The sequence below is a fragment of the Xenopus laevis genome, chromosome 8S (genome assembly GCF_017654675.1).
Source record: "Xenopus laevis strain J_2021 chromosome 8S, Xenopus_laevis_v10.1, whole genome shotgun sequence".
Taxonomy (NCBI): Eukaryota; Metazoa; Chordata; class Amphibia; order Anura; family Pipidae; genus Xenopus; species Xenopus laevis.
The window spans coordinates 82,300,040-82,322,031 of NC_054386.1; the positions used below are offsets into that span (position 1 = coordinate 82,300,040).

The following is a 21,992-nucleotide window of genomic DNA, read 5'->3' on the forward strand; positions in this document are numbered from 1 at the left end:
CAACCAGATTGGTGACATTATAAACTGGAGAGCTGCTGAATAAAAAGCTAAATAACTCAAAAAACAAATAAAAAATGAAAACCAATTACAAATTGTCTCATAATATCACTCTCTACATCATACTAAGGGGCAAATTTATCAAAGGTCGAGGTCAATTTTGAGCTATTTTTCGTTTACTTAGACTAGGGAATAGTCCAAATTCTATTTGAATTTGAAAAAAATTCGTTTATATAAATTTATCATATACTGTCTCTTTAAAATTTGACTTCAACCATTCGCCATCTAAAACCTGCCGAATTGCTGTTTTAGCCTATGGGGGACCTCCTAGAACCTATTTGGAGTCAATTGGTGGGAAAAATTTTGAATCTAATTCAATCGAATGCGCTATTCCTTCAATTCGAATTCGGTCGAATACGGACTTATTCGATCGAAAACGGCCTTATTCCACAACAAAAAAAAAAAAACTTCAACTTAATTTCGGTTGGTCTTTTTGAATTCGAATTTCAAAGTTTTTTCAATTCGAAATTGACCCTTGATAAATATGCCCCTAAAAGTTAACTCAACTCATACAAGTATTGGATAAATTTAGTTAACCATATGCTCCCGTTAATTAAAATAACATATGAAGCACGTGGTTTGCCTGACAAATTTAGTAAAATATGGGAGTTTTGGCTTGGTGTTTACCCTCTGCAACAAGAAGTATAAATATCCAGGAGTAACCCCAAATGTGTGTTAATACCTTATAACATTGACAAGCTATTGCATTGTTATACATACTTATATGATGTATTTTGGTTATATGCAACTTACTGTATTGTCAACTGTGCAATAAAAAAAAAACGATTCAAATTCGATCCAATTCAATTTGAGTTTAAGGGTCGATCCTATTCACCTGAATTTTAAAAAAATAGATTTTTTTTAAAATATATTTCGATTGGTCATTTTTTCTTCAAATTTATGGGAGTTTTTATAAAATCCCATAAACTCCAAATTCGACCCTTGATAAATATGCCCTAATTTGCATTTAATCAAATTCGATTCGACCTTTTTCCCAAAAAAAAATAAAATTTTTTTCAAAGTCCACCAGTTGATTCCAAGTAGGTTCTAGGAGGTCCCCCATAGGCAAAAAGGTTTTTGCAGGTAACCCGCAGGTACCCGACCAGCTGCAGGACTCTAGCGGGCGGTGCTCCACCGGCTGCGCCTGTCTGCATGGGGTAGAGCCCAGAGGAAACTTCACGCTCCTACCTGCCCGTTTTGCCTCACTGAGTATCTGCTACTGTAGACAGATCTGGGGCTATATTCTCCCGGTGAGGCTCCCGCGGTGGGCGCTGACTCTGAGTACAGCAAGAGCTGACTCAGGTGCCCAGGCTAACCCTGGGCTGAAGTTTCCAGAACCTCCTGACGTTGCGAGTACACACTAAAAACTGAATAGCTGGAGGCAGAAGGAGGCTATATAGAGGTGAGGATCTGCTTCTTCTGTGTCCTGCCTCCTGATGGGAGGGGCTTTAAAGGACCAGTAACACCAAAAAATGTTAACTAAAAATTCCATTCCAAATGCTAAAATAATAGCCATACCCGAATACATTGATATAAATTACCTAGCTGTTTTTTTCAAAAAATGTCAAAATAGCCTTTCTCCATGACTCTCTGTAAAATGGCGAAAAGGCAACCAGTTCCCACAGCGTGCTCGCTCCCGACGTGTTCCTCCACGAAGAACCGGAAGTGAGGAACAGGAAGTCGGAACACAGAGGTAAGGTGGTGACAGTCCGAGCACCATGAGAGAACTGCCGAGGGGAGGGAGAGAGAGACTGCAGGGAGGGAAAGGCTGTGTGCAGACAGACTGCCGTGAGAGAAATGCTGGGAGGGAACAGAATCGCTGGGCAGAAGAGCGGGGCTAGAGGCTGCTCTAAGATAAGAAATGCTACGTGGGATCAAACGGAACGCCGTTCTGTTCCCTCCACACAGCATGTCTCTCTCTCTCTCGCCCCGCAGACTCTCTTCACAAGCCTTTCACTTCCTTCCACAATTTATGTCTCTCCTCCCCCCCCTGCAGCCTCTCTTTATCTCTCCCCCCTCGTTTGTCCAGCTGTTCCGTTTGATCCCACAAAGCATTTCTTATCTTAGAGCAGCCTCTAGCCCCGCAATTCTGCCCAGCCAATGGAATTTTTAGATAAAAAATTTTTTTACTGGTCCTTTAACCCCATGGTCCCAGTGTCCCCCAGGATGTATGAAAAACATAATGTACAACATTTCTAGCCGACTTCTTTAGTTAAGCTTTAGTTCTCCTTTAATCATAGGCTCAACAGCAATATTATACACAGTATTTAAAAGAAATATAGTCTTCTCTGGCACCCTTAATAATACATCATGAAAGGAATCTGCATATTTTCATCATTTTCGCAACTAAGTGTTAGACAAACAAATACATTTGTAATCATTTCAAGGGTACCCGAGCTTTATAATGAGAACTGTAATCTGTAGTCTAGATGTCTCCTAGGAAAAAAACTGCAAAGCAATACCCCTTATAATTGAATTTATTTCTCACTTACAAAGTATACAAAAAGAAAATAAGAATCCATTAGGGGATCCAAAAAAGAAAAAATATTAAAAAAAAAAAAGAAAAACAAATACAAACAACATATTCTGGGTCAGTTTTCATAGAAAACATTTTCAGATAAGAATCACAGCTGTTTCCTACCATGGGTTTGTATGGGTCCAAGGCATTTACATAGCTGAGATTACTCTAATACTGTATTTTTATGCAGGTCAGCAATCAAATGTGCATTGGTTTTGCAAAGAATTTAAATATTTACTGATTAACAGTGACTTTCTGTAGTTACAGTATAGATCCACAGGTTGGCATGTTCATTATCTTAGTGATAACCCAGCACTCTTACAAAAAACCCTTTTATCTTTAACAGTGAACAATATTTTACAGTGTAGCTTTGTACTGTTAATATGATTTGGCATTAGCAAAGTTTTAATTTTGGGATACAATAGAGATGTAGTGTTTCAGAAGAGCAGCAAAAAGGGAACCAGAAATTTGCTTGGCAGAAAAAAAAAAAAAAAAGATCTGTTTTAAAGTACTAAGCAGTTATTCTTAATAAACCCAGCTTGTAAACTGGATCAAAAATGGTTAAAGAGGGTGGCATTTAACGGATTGTAAAATATTTTACACAGTTGTATTTACAAATGTTATGGTGGCATTATAGCAATGGGTAAGGGAGCACTTTTCAACAGATATTTGCATAAATGACATTACAGACATTAGAAAGAAGACAAAAACACTTGGGAGTGTCAAGTAAAAAAAAAAATGAGAAATAGATAATCCCAAGTAGCTCAAGCCTTTTGAAATGTTACATTTTAAGTTCACCAAGAAAAACGTTTTATGCATTTATCCCAAAACAAGCCATTGCGAACGGAATAAATAACACAAGTTTGCCCAGGCCCAATAGCAAACAATTCGCACGTGCAAGTGTTCATTCACTGGGCTACAATAATGTCCATTTGCCCTTACCCTCCAAAAGCTGGTAAATGAGGGAAAGTAGTAGGCCTCACAGAAGCCATATTAGAAAAATATATTTATGAAAAAATGTTCAAGCTGTCCGCTTGCTTTTGTTCCTGTAAAACACCTATGCTTTGGAAATCGAGATTGTAGGTTTATGGCAGTGGTGGCCCATTTATACCAGGGTGGTAAAAGGCACAGTTGTTCTCATAACGGCAGTTGCCCTTCATCATAAAGTGTCGACAAGTTGGGCGGGTAGACATGTCTAAAAAGAGAATATTGCAATAGTATAAGTGAGAAAGTAGTATAAGGGAGCATGACATGTATTAGCCATAACTGGGTTCTCTCAGAAAAATTTCTCAGTGGCATTCTTAAATGTGTTCAACAGTAACTTGAACACATGCAACTGCTGATGCGCTAGTTAACACACCTATTAATTGTCAGAATACCGCTGTAGAATGAAAGTCGTGATACAGCAAGAAATGAAGACTAGTCTGTGCAAATAAAACCTGTCTTTTATGACAAACTTCTGACATTTTTGGACATTTACTACAATTCAGATTGAAATAAACATTTTTTTTACCTCCTCCATGCCCATGCCCCCGGTGATCTCCATGTCCTCCATGACCACGGTGCCCCTCATGTCCACGATGATCTCCATGTCCCATGCCATAAGGTCCATTCCTTCCTGGATGTCCCCTTTCACCTCCCCGACCTCTTCCTCTATAGCCTGGTTCACCCCCTCTACCTCCTCGATTTCTGTGAAAAGGAGGGGGTGGAGGCCCTCTATCACCTCCTCTCATTCCTCCTCTTTCTCCTCCATGGTGGCTTCCTCCTCTCATGTTTTCATTTGGTGGGGGCTCCCAATAACCATCTCGTTGTGGGGGAGGTGGCCCCATCATGCGTGGACCGCCAGGAGGACCATGTGGTCCTATAAAAAGAAAGGGGGGGGGGACATTTACATTATTAAAAAAAAAATTACTATGCTTCTAAATCAATTTTCACCCTCTTCATATTGCATTAATGATATACAGTGCGGTCACTTGAAAAATAAAAGGACAGATTAAAATCCCTTCAGACAAGAATGATGTAGGTAGGAGCATTTTATGACAGATTTAACATACACTAGTTTGTTTTCATTTCAATTGTACTCTCTTGCTATTTGGGTCAATGACCAGATTGGAAGAAAAAAAAAAAAAAAAAAAAAAAAGACAGAAGAGCGGTAAATCAGAAACCCAACAAATAGACATTTACTTGAGTTGTGAACGGTTTTGTAATTTTATGGTCTACATCATAGTGATTTTACCTGACACGCATGCTTACCTTGGAATGGTCCATTGGGTCCTGGAGGAGGATAATGTGGAGGTGGTGGTTGATGATGTGGTGGTGGCGGCTGATGATTTTTTTGAGATGGAGGAGGGAAGCCAATATTAACTGGTCCCTGTGATCCTTGCCCAGCTGTAAAACAGATTAATGCTTTATAAAGTGCTGCAATATTCCACAATGCTTTTAAAAGATTGTACATAATTCAAAACATTCCCAGGCTGAATAAAGTTTACAATCCCAGTTATATTACATTCAGACTATTGTAAATTTTATAAGGTTTTAAATGGCCTGAAGAGGAAACTCATGAAAGCACATCAAGAACATCAAACGCTTTGCATACAGTGCACTGGCAGAAATTACACCTAGGACCCCAAGCACTGCAAGTCAGCAGTATTAATCATTGCACTTTTTTTTTTATAAAATACACAGCTAAAAAGTCTGTGCTTCCCAAAGGTCATAGACGTACCTGGCCCTGGTGGACCTTGGTTCTGATTTTGATTCTGCAAAGAGCCTAGGAGATGTTTGATTTTTTCAGAAAAATCTGGCTGCTTCATTAGGTCCTCTGGTTTAGCATTACCTTGGGCACCCTATAAGTAAAGCAATTCATAAACGGAAGTTACTTTTTAACACGCGAATGCTCAAATCTGCAAGACATACTTTAAAAACATTCTAAACAAAACTCATGAAATGCAGTTTTAAACCCATTATACTGGTATGGACAAAATGGCCAGTTTTATCTCTTACATACACAGATAAAGGTAACATTGAATGCAACTATATTACTGGACTGCTCACCATTATGGACGTCAGAATTTCCTGCATAGTTCCTGGCAAAGTGTTAGGTGGTGATTTGGAACTCCCCATACTGCCCATTAGGTTAGCAAGGACAGGTGGAAGTTTTGCCCCATTCAAATCTGGAGATTGAGACTCAGTGCTCTGGTCCATAGATTCAGGATAAACACCATCATCCATGGAGCAATCCTAACATAGAATGTTAAAAAAAGGAAACGTTAAACTATGAAGAAGCCTCTCAACATAAAAGCAAGTGAGATGGCTTTTGGTATACTGACTGTTTCTATATAGTACTAAATACAGACAACTAGTTTACACTAGTTTATACTTTGTCATTTTAGTCTATAATAACTTACTTCATCAAGAGGTATAAGTTTTGGAGGTGATGGTTCATACGATTCAGGGTCAGGTTCATGTGGTGTATCAGGAACACTGTGGCAGACAAAAAACAAGCATTTAAACAGAAAAATAAACTACCGGCCACTAATAGGGTAAAAAAAATCTAGGGAACAAGTTTGCAAGATCATATTTCATACACTATTAGTTAACTTTTGCATAAAATATGTACATTGAAATTGCATTTGCCATTCTCACCTCTCTTTAGATAGAAAGATCTCCTGGAGAATACCCATTTCTCGTTCAGCTTGAGCGTGCTTTTCTGTGCTGTTACTTCCCATTTGCACCAAAGCCCCAGGAAGATTGAGAAGTCGAGGTAGAACCCATGGAATGACCTCCTCCATAGTATCATGACTATGACGGCGTGCATTTTGGAAAGCTTGCCGGTCCTTTAACATCTCCCGTTTCGCTGCTTCACCAAAGTCTTTAATTTTGTTTACATTGACTGTAAAAGTAGAAAGGTATGTTTATATTCAAAGGATCAGTTCAGTGTAAAAATAAAAACTGGGTACGGTAAATAGGCTGTGCAAAATAAAAAATGTTTCTAATATAGTTAGACAAAAATGTAATGTATATAACAAATGTAATGTATATAACAGTGCATAACGCACCAATGTACCACCCAATATGATGTGAATAACAATACTGATGTGTCATTTCATACAATTATTTGACAAAAATCTTAAATAAAGAGATAAAAAAAATGTAATGTATAAAGACTGGATGTCTAACATAAAAGAACACAATTTCCTGCTTTTCAGCTCTCTAACTATGTGTTAATCAGTGACTTTAAAGGGGGCCACATGGTAAATAATTGTTCAGTGAGTTTGCAATTGATCCTCAGCATTCAGCTCAGATTCAAAAGCAACAGTTATGACCCATGTGCCCCCCCCCTCAAGTCACTGATTGGTTACTGCCTGGTGACCAATCAGTGGAAACCTAGAGAGCTGAAAAGCAGGAAGTAGTGTTCTGGCTATTATGTTACACATCCAGTCACTCCAGCATTTATACATTACATTTTTGTCTAACTAACTATATTGGAAACATTTTTTATTTTGCACAGTCTATCTATTTACCCAGTTTTTATTTTTACACTGAAAAATTCCTTTTAGCTCTAATACATAGTAGCATGAATACCAAGGATGTAAACTGAACTCATTTGAGAGTACCAATAACGAAAAAAAAAAAACTTAGCACACCTTGTTTCACAGGTAGAATGGGTATATAATATGAAACTAAGCTAGAACACAGGATTTTAAAGTGCACCATACATAGGTATTGATATAAAGGAACATAAGATCTAATATTTTGATTGTGAGATTTGCTTTATAGTGAAAACAATGATTTAAGCAAGAAGCTCTAACCTCTCTCAGTTTCATCCAGCTCAAAGTAGAAGTATTCCCTGAGACGGCTCTCTTCTGGCCAACTGACCGTTTTCCTTTTCTTCCCTTTCTTGGTCAACTGAGAAGCATCAGCTTCGCTGGGCTTGGTTTCAGAAGGGGCAGGAGGAGGTGGTGCAGAAACTGAAAATAAAAATCAGATTGTAAAGAACAAAAAATTGCAAAAGGAGAAACAAAATACTACTTTGTGATAAAACAAAGTGCCTTACTTTCCATTGGCTCTGGTAATTCAATAGCAGGAACTGGGGTTCCTGGACGCTCCACTTCCATCCCTTCTACTGGGGGCTCTGGCTCAGGTGATGAAGGCTTGGTGAGACTGCTTGCTTCAGTTGGGGACTTGCTATCAAATGGGCTGGCCTTTTGAAAAAGACAATGCACATTACTCTACATTACAATAGCTGTAAAGCAGTATTACAAGCTTCTGGGGTAACAATGTTTTAATTTAGTGAAAGGAAAGCATTAGTGCTTGTTTTGTTTGTTGTATTGCAGAAGAGGTTACCATTATTTTGGTTACATACCTTATTACTAGTAGGGGAAACAGCTTTCTTTTTCTTCTTGATTTTTATTCCAGGAACAGGGGCTGAATTCAGTGCATCTAAAAAGCCCAAACTTTCAATGGCTTCAAAATAAAATGTAAAAACAAAACAAAACAAAAAAAACTTCAGTTAATATAGTATTCTTTTCCTTCTGAAAATTTGTACACTTGGCCATGCCGATTTAAAATTTTGAGGTGATGGAGCAGATTTTAAAGGAGAAGGAAAGCTATGGAGGCATTTTATTGGCAATAGATTAGCTGCAATAGTGCAAGCTAGAATGCTATATTTATTCTGTAGAATGTTTTACCATACCTGAGTAAAAAGCTCTAGAAACTCTCTGTTTGTTTAGGATAGGAGTTGCAGTATTAACATGGTGTGACATCACTTCCTGCCGGAGTCTCTCACTGCTCTGGGCTCAGATTACAGCAGAGAAGGGGGGGGGGAAGAGGAGCAAACTGAGCATGCTCTTGCCCAGGGCAATGAGGTTTAAGCTGAAGGCAGGAAGTCTGATACAGAAGCCCATGTGTACACAATAGAAGGAAAGAAATGCAGTGTTTCTTTTGACAGGGGACTCAGAGCAGCACTACTTTGGGGGTTTACTGGTATATTTAGATGGACCTTTCTGATAAGGCTTACTTAGTTATAACCTTTCCTTCTCCTTTAAGTTCAAAAAGAGGGCATATGTAGTTTCAATAGAAAGCAAAGTAAATGCAAAAAGAACTTACGTTGTGGAGGAATTATCTTGACCTTAATTTCTTTAGTAGTGTTAGGAACTATGTTCAAAGGTTTGTATTTTTTCTCTGCTGGAGCAGCATCACTAGGTACTGAAACTGAACTAAGGAAGCAAAAAATGGTGTCAAATACTAATAAACATCTCGTTAGGCAATCTTGGCAAGTTGTGAATGAAACTGCACAAGAATCTTAATAAATCATCTGTTTAACAGTGTTACTGTGTGCCTCTTATTAAATTATATGTCCACACATCTTTATTACCAGCATTATTGTCTACAGCATCTGTCATTTTCCTAGTTTTCTGCCTTTCTAAAAATAGTAATTCACAGCTTCATTATTTTAGCTGTCATACTCAAAATAATTTTTTCCCCTTTGCAAATGCCAGATCTCCTCTGACTGGAGGACAACACAACCAGGACTACTCCTTATGTAATGGATTAAGTAAGCACTTTAATCACGCCTATGTAATTTTGGCAAAAATGTTTTTCACTTAAATATTGTATTCCTACCTCTGCCTCTTAACAGGAACTGGTTTCAAATACTTGTCAGACAAGACTGGAACAGGTGTAGGTTTCTTAACTGGAACAAGCGAAGAAGCTTCTACTTCAAGACCTGAAATAGGAGTGAAATTGTGCTTAAAAAAATGTAATAAGACCCATATTTTTGGAACAAGCCATCTCTGTGCCAAGCCCCACTTCCCGTATACAAAAGCTTCACTCTACTCAATGATCTTCATTTATTCAACCACAGAGTTACCCCTGGAATTCAGTGTTTAGCACGGACCACAGAAGTATTTTTAGACTCTCACAAGAAACATGGCTGTCCACCCACCTTGCAAGCAGGAAACTAATTGGAATGGGAACAGTGTAAGGGCAAAGTGGGAGTGGACTTGCCTCCTAGAGGATGGAACTTAACACCATGTGATCACTCTGTCCCCCTGAGTCGACAAATAGTGAAGTTATGCTTACAAAACCAGTAATAGGATTTATATTTCTGGAACAACCCCCATCTTTATGCCAAAACCACTTTCCTTATAGAAAAGCTTCATTCTACAACAATGGTCTTCATAATTAACAGAAATGCAGTTCAACTCTTTACATGTTGTTGGACAGCTATCTTTACATCCCATATGGGCAGGATTTTAAAAATACACGGAATGTGGTATGGTTTGCTTTACCAGTGGATCTAAATTTTGCATGACTTGGAGCTGTTGTACGCTGAATTTTGGGCTTTTCCTTTTTATCGCCATTATCGTCTGATTTGGCTTCAGAGGTCTTGTCAAGGACTGGGCTAGATCCTTTGGCATCTTCTTTTTTCTTTTTCTTCTCTTTATCTATGAAGAGGAGACTTAGATTAGTGTTTAAATAAGGAGTAGATTGAATTTAACTTTTTTATCTCACACACAGAACAGGAAACAGGTAGTTTGACAACATTTATAAAGCTCCAGCTGCATTACTTGCTGGCGCTGTACAAATAACACGGATGATGACCCAGTTTAAGAATATACGTGGGTCTCAACAGAATTGCACAACAATTACATAGAAAAGGATTTATCCTGTATTCAAAAATGTAGGGGTGCACCAAATCCACTATTTTGGGATTCACATGAATCCCAAATCCTTGATGAAAGATCCGACAAATCTAGAACCAAACCGGAACCCTAATTTGCATATGTAAATTAATTGCAAGAAGGGTTACATTTTTTCAATTCCTTGGTCGTGGGATGAAAAGTCACATGATTTTAAAGAGAATTCAACCAATAACATAAAAAACCCTACTCTATGTAGACCCCCTCCCTCCCCCCCAGCCTACCTGGTACCCACTTTTTACTTACCGCTTGGTGCAGATTCTGTCCTCGGGAGTTCACGACAGCCTTCTTCTTTTCTTCATTAAACTTTGGAAGCAGACCGTTGTTTTCAGCACATGCACAGTTGGAGTAATATTCCGGTCCCAAACAACTGCGCATGCGACGAAAGTCACGAAAATTTTCAGAGATTTCCGTGACTTTAGGCACATGCACAGTTGTTCGGGACCGGAATATTACTCCCAACTGTGCATGTGCCGAAAACGACGGTCTGCTTCCGAAGTTTAAAGAAGATAGCTGCCGTGGACAGAATCTGCACCAAGGGGTAAGTAAAAAGTTAGGGGCATTTGCCCCGGGTACCCGGTAGGCTGGGGGGGGGATCTACGTAGGGTAGGGGTTTTTTATGTTACGGGTTGAATTCTCCGTTAAGGATTCAGTTCTGCCAAACAATTGGATTCAGCCAAATTCTGTATTTGGTGCATCCCTAGTAAAATTCAAAGGGGAACTATCGCAAAAATGAAAATTTAATATAAATTTCATACTGAAATAAGAAACTTTCTAAATACAACCAATTAAATATTATGCAAGGTTTCTAAAATAACAGTATTTTTTGATACCGTTAAATCCGTTTCTCTGTAGTCGATAGGAGGACACAGGGAACTCTTGGGGTTAAGCTCCATCCTCCAGGAGGCAGGACACTTAGATTAAAATTAAGGGGATGTGCCTGGATTCTGGCTTAACCTCACACACTGTAGCAATCCCTCAGTTTGTACCAAAGATACTGCTGAAAAGTAATATATATATATATATATATAACTGTAACTTGCAGAACTGGTAAACCAGGAAAACATTTCCGTAGGACCAACAGGAACAACATTTCGCTCAGGGATGGGAAGCCATGTGTCCCCCTATAGACTACAGAGAAATGGATTTAATGGTGAGTATCAAAAAATCCTGTTTTCTCTGTCGTCTCAGGGGGAGACAGGGAACTCTTGGGGACTTAAAGCAGCCCCAGAACAGCAGGGTGGGAGCGAAATCTGGTTAAAGTTATGATGTAGATTGAGACATGTTACTGCACGACAGATTGCAGTACTTTGTGGCCCGAAGAAGGCTTCCGCTGAAGAAAATGTGTCTAGGCTGTAGAATTTAGTAAATGTATGCACCGAGGACCAAGTGGCTGCTCTACAGACCTGGTCCAAAGAGGCCGAGTTGCGCCATGCCCAGGAAGCTCACAAAGATCTCGTGGAGTGAGCTCGAACATTTGCTGGTGGAGATCTTCCCTTAGATAGGGAAGCCTGGCGGATGATCTCTTTGAACCATCTTGCAATGGAAGTCTTAGAAGAGGCCCAGGTGGAATTACGAATATCGCTTGAGAGCGTCAAAATGGTTTGGAGCCTTCAAGATACCAGCGAAGAGCCCTGACTACATCGAGACTGTGAAGTCGACGTTCCTTGTCGTTCTTGGGTTCCAGACAGAGAGATGGTACAATCTCTTGGTTCATATGGAAGGAAGGCACCGTATGCAGTACTGCCTTATCCTTGTGGAAGACCAGTAATGATGGATCACACGACAAGGCACGGAGTTCCGAAACCCTTCTGACAGATGAAACTGCTACTAGGAACGCCACCTTCCAGGTAAGCCACTTCTTGGAAAAGACCCCCAGGGGTTCGAAGGGGGGATCAAGGAAAGCCTCCAACACCAGATTGAGGTCCCATCCTGGTATCGATGGCCGAAACGGTGGGGCGATGTGCAATACTCCCTGCAGAAAAGTGCGGACCGAATCGGTCAACGCTAGTCAAGTCTGGAATAGAACAGAGAGAGAGCCGGAACTTGAACCTTCAAGGAACTCAACTTAAAACCTAGCTGAAGGCCTTTCTACAGGAAGGATAGAATTCTGGGAATGTTACACTCAAGGAAAGGTAAGGTGATAAGCTCTAGATGATGTGGCTTTGTGTGATTTTAGCATTGTGGTAATGACCTCCTCTGAAGACTTGTTGTGGAACTTGTTGGTCTTCCATGGCGTACGACCCTGATCGCCTTGTTTTGAGCAAACTGGGAATGTTGAGGAGGACTGCTTCGTCTGGAGAATCGTCCACTGTGGCCACAAAAAAAAAAAACTTTCCTCGCCTGGACGGTGTTGTGGTTCTGTTTTTGTTTTGAGGAAGAAAGGTGCTTTTTTCCCCCGTGGCGTGGGAAACAATCTTTTTAAGTTCTTCACCGAAAAGTCATCCCTTGAAGGGAAGCGAAGTTAGGGATTTCTTGGAACTGAGGTTGGCTGCCCAATTCTTCAGCCAGAGTGTTCTGCGGGCTGCCACGGAAAGTGCTGAGGTGCGTGCGGTGATCTGTGCGGTGTCTAGAGTTGCGCCGCACAAATAGGCTTCCACCTCCGCGACAGACTGTGGATGATAAGATTTGCTCTGGGAAAACCTTCTTGAATGTTCGCAATTAGGGACTCGGATTATGCCTGTATGGCTCTGGCTACCCAGGCCGAAGCCAACACTGGCTGAAGAGTCGATCCCGCAGATGAGTAAACTGTCCTCAGGAATTCCTCTAGACGTCAGTCGGATGGGGATTTGAAGGCTGTGGTGTCTATGACTGGCAAGGCTGTGGATTTGGACAGTCTTGAGACTGGGGCATAGACCATTTTTCCACCAATTCCTTGGGGAATGGGTAGGATTTGGAAAATGTCTGTGTAGCTTGGAACTTTCGCTCTGGGGAGTTCCACTCTTCATGTATTATACTGAGTAGTTGATCAAGCGATGGAAAACATACCGTTTCCTCTTGAATAAGCTCGCAGATGAAGCCTGTTATTCTGCGGTCTGTGTGATTTTTAGTACTTCCATCCCACCCTTGATGATATTGTCCACGTCATGGGGGACATCTCTGCACCTAGTCTCCTCCTCACTCTCCTCTTCTTCTTCTGAGGAAACATCAGATGGCGGAAGTTCACCCTCTGAATGAGAAACGTCCCCTCCCGCTGATAACCCATCAGAGGGGGTATGGGTGTCAGTGTTACCTTTGGGATTGGGAAGTCTCTTGCGATTTCCACCGGGTTTCTGACCTAGCTCAGCTAGAGCTTTGCCCAAATTATCAGCAATGAATGGAAGGCTCTGCAAGGATGCCAGAGACTGCGACCGCTGAATGGCCTATAAGGGGTCTGTTGATGTGCCCGCCAGCCCATCTAGTGCTGTAAGGGATCCCCATATTGAGATGTCGTGGGTGGGATGGGTCCCTGGGTGGGCGTGGGCCCCTGCCCCTTTGAGTAAGATCTCAGCCTGGCCCCCGGGGATTTTTGCAGGCAAAGTAAGTCACCTGTGCTGCTGGTGCTCTCCCCGTCCTGGAGAAAAGTCCCCCTGACTTACCTTCTGCCATGTGTGCAGTGGCTAGGGTACCTGCTGAGGGATGGCTGCCTTGGGCTAGGATCCCTGGAAGAAGTGGCTGCCAAAGGTACTGCCGCCTGAAGGGAGAGAGCGTGGCCCCAGGGGTAGGCGAGTAATCACCTGTGCCTCCAAGAGTTGTGCCAGTGGAGATTGGGCTCCTGCTGATACTGGTCTGACGTGATGCGTTCCAAATGCGGTGCGGAGGAAAGGGCACGGAGCGTGAAGCCTGTCTCTCTGAGTAAGGCGCTGGAGCCTGAGGGAAGGGCGCGGGAGGGGCAGGCTGAGTGTAGCATAACAGGGCTGCAGTCAGAAGGGCTGATGTGGGGGAGGGGGAGCAACCCAGGGAGACGGAGCATGAAGTAAACATCATACTCATTCATGTTCCTCACCGGTCAGAACGTCTGCTGTCCCTATTGGGTTGCAGGATTATCTGTGCAGGTCCGATATAGACTGTCATGGCTAGGAAATGACCCCGGTGAGGTATCCCTCAAGGGGAGGAATTCACTCTGAAGGATGCAGGTAGCCCTGCACCTGGTGACACCCCATAATGCTGATGCTTCTGTCTTGAAGACAGTGTCCATCCTCCTTGTAAGCAGGACACTTAAAAACTGAGGGATTGCTACAGTGTGTGGGGGTTAAGACGGTATCCTGCATCCTGGAGGGTGGAGCTTAACCCCAAGAGTTCCCTGTGTCCCCCTGAGAAGACAGAGAAAATCAAGTTTATCTTCACTATCCTTCTCTCAGCATCTGTTTCTCTTCATTCTGTCTTCATGCAGCAGCTGGGTGTCAGATAATCGTTGACAGTTAGATCCAATATATCTTACAGGGGGGCTCCCTTTCCTAGCAGACGAATTAGAGTTTAATCAAATAAATAATTCCAGTACAAACAAAATCTAACAAAATAACTGCCTTTTGCACAAATCCTGTATGTAGAGATACAGGATTTCTGGTGATTTTAATATAGTGAGCTCTAATACATCTTCTAGGCAAAAGGAAGCCCCCCCCCCCCATAAAATATATTGGATCTAACCGTCAATGAATATCTGACACCCAACTGCATGAAGAGGGAATGAAGAGAAACAGATGCAGAGAGATAAAGTAAGGATAAACTTGATTATTTCAGGATTTTTAATTGACTGTATTTATAAAGTTTCTTATTTCAGTGTGCTGAAGCTTATATTAAATTTTAGCTTCACAAGTACATAAAGACACAAGGCTGAATGCCTGCATGTGCTTTTGTACAGCTCAAAGATCTTCAAGTTAATGGCTAAAAAAAACCATCAAATCAAATTTTCAAGAAGGGAGCAAATTATTTTGGAAATTGTTAAACAGCCATGACATAACACCGCTAGACATCAGTTATAATGGATACCATTTTACAGGTTATACCATTATTGTGTATTATAAACAGAATTATTTTAATATATTCCGTATTCATTTTGTGAGTCTGCAAAAATAATCAAACTATAAACTACCGGTTAATAAACTAATAATGCTGAGCTCGGCATAAGAATAGCTCGTTACTGTACATGTTAATGGAGAGCCCTACAAAAACACTTCCAGAAAGATTGACCTTTACCTGCAGGCTGTATGTTGGTCTGGGACCTGATAACTGCCATCCAGTCATTGACCAAAATTCCAGCTAGTTTTCTAAGTTCTAAAGAGCAGCAGACAAAGAGGAGAAAGTTTTTTTAAAAAAAATAATTTTATTAATGATTTAAAAACGGAGAAAAAAAAAATAAATGAAAATGTTAGAAAGCGAATAACAACAGACCCTGCCGAATACCAAATAAAACAATACTAAAAACAAATCAGATTGAGAAAAAGACCTTGTTAATGCAGTGTATGCAGAACAATAATTTGGTTTCTTACCTTCATCCTCACTTGATTTGCTGAGTTGTTTTACAAGTTTTGCAGTGTTATTCTGAAGCAGAAACATGAAAGTGTTAGTTTCCTCTATAGTATGTTTTGTATTTGCTATATTGAACTTTCATAAACAGCTTGAGACATATAACAATTTAAACAGTCTACCTCTGTAGATCTAACCTGTTTTAGATGATCAACAGTTAAAGGCAGATGCTGCAGTGTGAGGAGTATCTGGTGCAAGAGTGGGCTGTTATTACAAGTCCTCGCATAAGTCAACCAGTTATTCAGTAACTTATACCCTCCAACACGAATAAACCTGTAAAGTTAGGAAACCTGTATGTTAGGAACTTGAACCACCAATAAAACAAAATGCTCACCTTTTACTTAAACACTATTACCATCAACAGAGAAGTATAATTTAGATTTAACTTAATGTTAATACTTGTCAAATTGCCACACGTTCCTATTAAACAATTTTATTTAAGAATTAGACTCCAGGTGCGAGTTCTAGGTATATTTTAAGTATATAATGCTAGTTCTAGGTATATTAAGCAGTTACGTTTTATTAAAATATATGTAAAATAACAACAAATATAGTACATCTATAGTAATGCTATTAAAGATGCAAATGGCACTCACTTGGACAGAATATCTGGGGAATGTGTCTGTAGAACAATGTTCAAGTAAATGCAACGGTTAACCATCTTTTGAGACTGTTTCATAAGGCTACGAACATGAAAGAACAAAATCCATTAACTTCTTGCAGTTACAAAGTGTTAAATCATAAACAGTCTTATGAGGATACATACTTGAAGATCTTGGCCATCCCTTCAAGTGCTTTAACTTCACCACCTTGGCCGAGTATATTATCCAGCCCCTTCAAAAGTTCTAGCGGGTCAATAGGTCCTGACCCCATGATTTCAGGGTTCTAAAGGAAAGGACAGCAAGGCATGAGGTAAGAAAATAACAAACAAGCAAGTCTGAATTAGAGGAGATATTGGAAAAGGTATTGGCAAACACTGTAGTAAAACAAGGCAAGTGATTACAAAATGTATGACTATGCATGATCTGGAGGAAGAAGGATAATGTAAGATGTTGAAGAGGTTACAAAGACTTGTAGCAAAAAAATATGTGGTAAATATGGGATGTGGTGATATGCAGAAACAGGACTAAAGAATTAGGGGACTAAAAAATATAAGAAGACAGCTTTTAAGCTTCAAACTAACTGATCAGGGCTTTGTTCTACAGTATTGAAAAATGGGATGCCACTATCTACCTCCTAATAATAACTTGAATAATTACCTAGCCTAGAATGGTCTACTTTGTATGTAAAATTACTGATATGTCATGGCAAAATCTGATGTAATAAACGATTCTGCTGGATACACCTTTCAAGTACTTCGATAACACACCAGTGTGATAAACAGAGTCGGTCGAAAAACCAAGATTCCAAATGGTTTGGGGCAACATCTAAGGGACTATGACACAGTCTTTAAGGGAAAATAATCAAGTTTATCTTCACTATTCCTCTCTCGGCATCTGTTTCTCTTCTTGCAGGAGTTAGGTGTCAGATATTCATTAACAGTTAGATCCAATATATCTTATAGGACATTGTGATATATTACATTTTTATTCCACTTTAAGACTAACCTCAAAATTCTTAGCAGGGCAATAATGCTTTGTTTTCTCTTAACAATACAGAAAATACCTAATTTATTTGCAGGCCACATTTGCTGTATTTTCACATATGATAATGACTAATTTGAAATACTAAGCCGTTATCAAAATGTCCTTCCTCTCTGTTGATGATGCAGTTCAGAGACTTAAGCTTCTCTGAAAATGCCACGTGATTTCGATACTAAGTACTAATGTGCATAATATTTATATGTTAACGCAGGGTTATGATAAAAAAAATATATTCATATTTTAAAAAAATGTCTGCTCAAATACAGGTGTGCATTATAAATGCATAAAGAAAACTAGTCTTCTTCTATTAAAATTGATTAAAATCACAGGTAAGAATAAGTAAGCAAGCGCAAGTCCAAATATATAGCTAATGATAATAGGGATGCACCGAATCCAGGATTCAGTTCGGGATTCGGCCTTTTTCAGCAGGATTCGGCCGAATCCTTCTGCCCAGCTGAACCGAATCCTAATTTGCATATGCAAGTGAAGAATGTTTTTCCCTTCCAACCCCTAATTTGCATATGCATCCCTAAATGATAATCAGCATTTAGTTAATATAGAAAAGCACAACTTATCTGAAAAGTTTACATTTATGATAGTATGAATTCACAAATGATGAAATGTCCTTATTTTTGCAAATATATAATAATAGTTTGAAAATTGTAGTGTGCAGAACTCATTTCTCTAACAGGAGTCTTCCTTTCCTATACATTACATTATATGGAGATTATGAAACAGTTCTGCAAAAAAAAACCAAAAAAAACCTAAAATCAAATGCAAACTTCTGAAAAATGTGAGGCCTGGGTTCCACTAGTGTACATTCTAATGAACTACATTCCTACTTACCTGGCAAAAATTTTAGAATTGTCCTAGTATTTAAAGGATTGCTCAATTCATCAATTAAAATTTTTATGAAATGCAAAATTAGCAATGTTTCATTGAATTTTTAGGTGAGCACTAACAATACATTTCTTCTCTTTAAATACCGTTCTCAAATTTATTATTATATATCTTAAAGTCTAGTGCTTTTTATTTAAAGTATGTAGTAAAGAGATGTTTCTTAACTCATTATTTGTAGCAATATAAAGTATACAAAAAAATATGCTGTTTGTCAAAATAAAATGCAAAAATATTAATGAAAACAAGAACAGGCCATATGAAGAAAAACATTAAATTTTGAACAGGACTGCATTAGTTAACATTCTTTTCAAATGCTTTAGCTAGACTGCCTCAAAAATTATAATACAAGCAAGCTAATTTAGAGAACGCCAATTATCACCCACCCAATGGTATTATTTATGTGAACATTTTAAAATTCTGCTTAAAGAGATACGGACACCAGAAAATAATCTTTTTTTATATCTATCATAACTGTCTTTGAATGATATTTATAATTTTTCCTGATGCTTTTACATTACCTTTCTTACCCCCATGCTCCTGTATGAGGGGGCTGCCATATTTGTACAGCAGGAGTCCGTTAGCATTAGAAACTCTAACTGACAGACTGAGAAGGGACAGTCAGGTTGGCAAAAGTCAGGTTTAGGAACTTCAAGTAATTACTTACAAGAGCAGAACTATCAGCGAAAAACGATCAACAAGACCTATAGGTAACTTTTAATATAGATTAATATTTTGAAAAAGAAACTTTTTAGTGTCAGTATCACTTTAACTTAACTGGGAATATATTTATTTTGGTTATAATAAAGCCAGTGTAAGATTCAACTCCTGGCTTGTAAAGTCTAAATATACAAGTTTTAAATTTCCAAGAAGATACAGATCTAATAAATAATTTAGTTGAAAATAAAAAGCAGATTCTGTAATGCAGACAGCTAGGGAAATGTAACATTTTGCACATTTAACTGGAGCCTGTTCTGTGATCTGTGCAGAAAACTGGGGAAAACACAGATGATCTTTAAAATTAATTCAACTCAATTAAAAATATTTGATTGCCTGTGAAAATGAGGTATTCTTTAAATAACTAACATTTATGTAAAGGAGTTAAATATAGCTATATCTCACTGGACAGAATTGTACCAAAAAAAAAAATCTCTTTCCTCTATGATTTTCAGGATTACTCTTTATCAATGTAGACACCAGAGGGCGTTCATTAGATGAGCAAAAGTGGCAGCCATACAGTCTAGAATGCCTGCCTCAGCAGGAACACAAAGAGAAAGGAGGAGAGTCCATTTTAGAGCTACAACGTGCTAGATGTTAAAACAACAACCGAGGCAGCCATTTTGATAGTTAAAAAAATATATTATATATATAATGAACGGGAAAAAATTGTTTAACTGCTTGTTGTAAAAGAATCACAGCGTAACGTTTGGAGATGAAACAATACATTTCCATATCTTCCTATCTAAGCAGGAAATATGGGGTGTTAATTTATAGATAACTATATAAAAATAGAGACATATATGGCATCTGGCAATAATGGAATTCATGAGATGAGAAAGGTTGCTAAAAATCAAGCTGATGTATTAGGAGTAACATGGCGTTTACAAAATGGTTACAAAAATCCATGTACAGATTATTATACCAAAATTATTTTTGCATTATAGCCTCCTATTAAATCTAATCAAAGTTTGCTATCATACAGGATAATAGTGGGATGAAGGAAAGCAATCTTTATTGATAGATTGCACACAATCCTCTTAGGTATATCCTCAGTCTGCCAGGGGGTGAAGAAAATGACTCCACTGCTGTGCAAACAGTAATTCCTTCAGGACATCTAAAATTGTAATTATTACAGTAATTGGCATGTAGATTAACAAGTAGAGCAGATAGGGACAGAAAGTTCAAAAATAGAAATTTTAATCCACATGGACTCCCCCTTTTGTTTTGTTTTTTAAATCTCCCTACTTTGATTCTGCCAGCTTTGGCACATTTCAATGCATTGTCCTTTATGGAGAACTATACCTCCCTGTAGACTCATGAGACTCTCCCTGCAATCTTTATGTACAGATTGCTCATGATTCTGTTCACTAAGCTCCTTGAACCGAACATAAGTTACACCTGGGGGGAAAAAATAGGCTTATATTCCTTAGGTTAATGTAGGATGCCGTCTCCCACACCGAGATATTGCGTTTGCTTTTTTTGTTTTTGAACAAAGCCCAGACGCCATCTTTGGTATGGGAGCTCATTTTTTCGTACATCCCATAAAATCCGATCAAAATCACTGTCCAGACTCAGTAAAATGTACTTGCTATTATAATGTGCCTGAACAATACCTTACACATAGGCATTGGTCATTTATCCATTTAGAACTTAGAAAGATGTGCCAATGTTTCATAAAGCTATATAAAAGCTTGAGAGGGTAATAGTTGTCTGCAGGTTTAGCCTTCTTTCAATATGATTCAAAGCAATTACAGCTATAGCTAGGATATATCCAAGATGGATTTGCTAGAAATCCAAAAATCTTGCGGGACGGCAGATATTAGCTGAACCCACCAAGGGTTTATGAGGGAGGGAGTTGGTGGGGTAAAATGGTTTTCCAAGGTCGTTCAAAAGCAACACTTACTATCCAAAATTCTCCTTCACCGATTCGTAGGTTGGATGAGGGCTAAAAAAAGAAAGAAAAAAAGCTGGGGATAGGGGTTTGGGAATATATCCTCTAAAAAAAAAAATGCCTTAGGCTTACACCCACACAAAGGCTGTGGTTGGCATTTTATCAAAAAAATCTACGTTTTGTGTGGCTGGCTAGGTGCCACTACCTAAAAACTGTGCCCTTTTTAAATTACATAATAGATATTCAAATTAAAGAGAATATATTGAACATTGAACTCCTGTATATTAGACTGGTACAATTAAGTCCAGAGTCTCCTTATTTGAGGGCAGATAAGATTGATTGGTATAAATTGGTGGGATAAAAAAAAAAAAAAGGAGGGGGAAGGGAATAGGTGGTGTAGAAGGTGTGTGACGAGGCTCCCTTGTTTTTTGCTCTTCTATAGCTTCCAAACTTGAAGGTTCTTGATCTTTTGATATTAACTTTAACTACTGTCCAAATGTTTGGTGCGACGCTGAAGCCAAGTAGAACACGGGTAGATATACCTAAAAAGGAAAAAAAAAATCATAAAACACGTGCACAAACGATTGGTCGCAACAAAGGAAACAATAAAACAAACGAATCCATTTCAAGGGCACAATAACACTGCAAACAACAGTCACCAAACCACCTACCTGACGACAAAGGCTGGAATGGCGCCGTCGACCCGACCGCAACTTTAAGTAGCCTCGGCAGCGTCACAGAGTGTGGAGGCGGAGCAATCCGAAAGGCGAAAAAACGATTGGTTCAACAAGAAGCGGCAGGCGCTAGAAAATGGTAGCAACTGGTGACGTCACCAGCATCGACCAATGGTCGTCGAGAATGTAAAGAGAAAGCGTCTAGTTCTATTTGAGTTTTCTGAAATGCGATTTTTCTTCCATAAATGTAATTTAACGGCGAAATAAACCGTGCTCACAGAGCTAAACCTGAATTTTAGTTAACGAATAAATCTGCGAAACAACGTCTCTCTCTGTCAATGATGACGCAGCAAAAAATAAACCTGCAACGTTACGTAATCGAGGCCA

General features: G+C 39.1%; 1 protein-coding gene across 3 annotated transcripts; it reads right to left on the minus strand.

Annotated features, from left to right (window-relative positions):
• Positions 1-2,516: 2,516 nt before the first annotated feature.
• Positions 2,517-21,846, minus strand: ppp1r10.S (protein phosphatase 1 regulatory subunit 10 S homeolog). Of its 3 annotated transcripts, XM_018232001.2 has the most exons (20): positions 21,603-21,843; positions 20,944-21,473; positions 16,547-16,665; positions 16,377-16,463; positions 15,918-16,053; positions 15,744-15,795; positions 15,451-15,528; positions 9,865-10,020; positions 9,197-9,299; positions 8,681-8,790; positions 7,938-8,038; positions 7,629-7,776; positions 7,384-7,542; positions 6,218-6,464; positions 5,980-6,055; positions 5,627-5,812; positions 5,298-5,418; positions 4,829-4,963; positions 4,089-4,436; positions 2,517-3,770 (listed from the first exon to the last, which is right to left on the minus strand). In XM_018232001.2, the coding sequence occupies exons 3-20, from the start codon at positions 16,651-16,653 to the stop codon at positions 3,661-3,663; spliced, it is 2,460 nt and encodes an 819-aa protein (XP_018087490.1). In that variant the 5' UTR covers positions 16,654-16,665; positions 20,944-21,473; positions 21,603-21,843; the 3' UTR covers positions 2,517-3,660.
• Between the last annotated feature and the right edge of the window lie 146 nt (positions 21,847-21,992).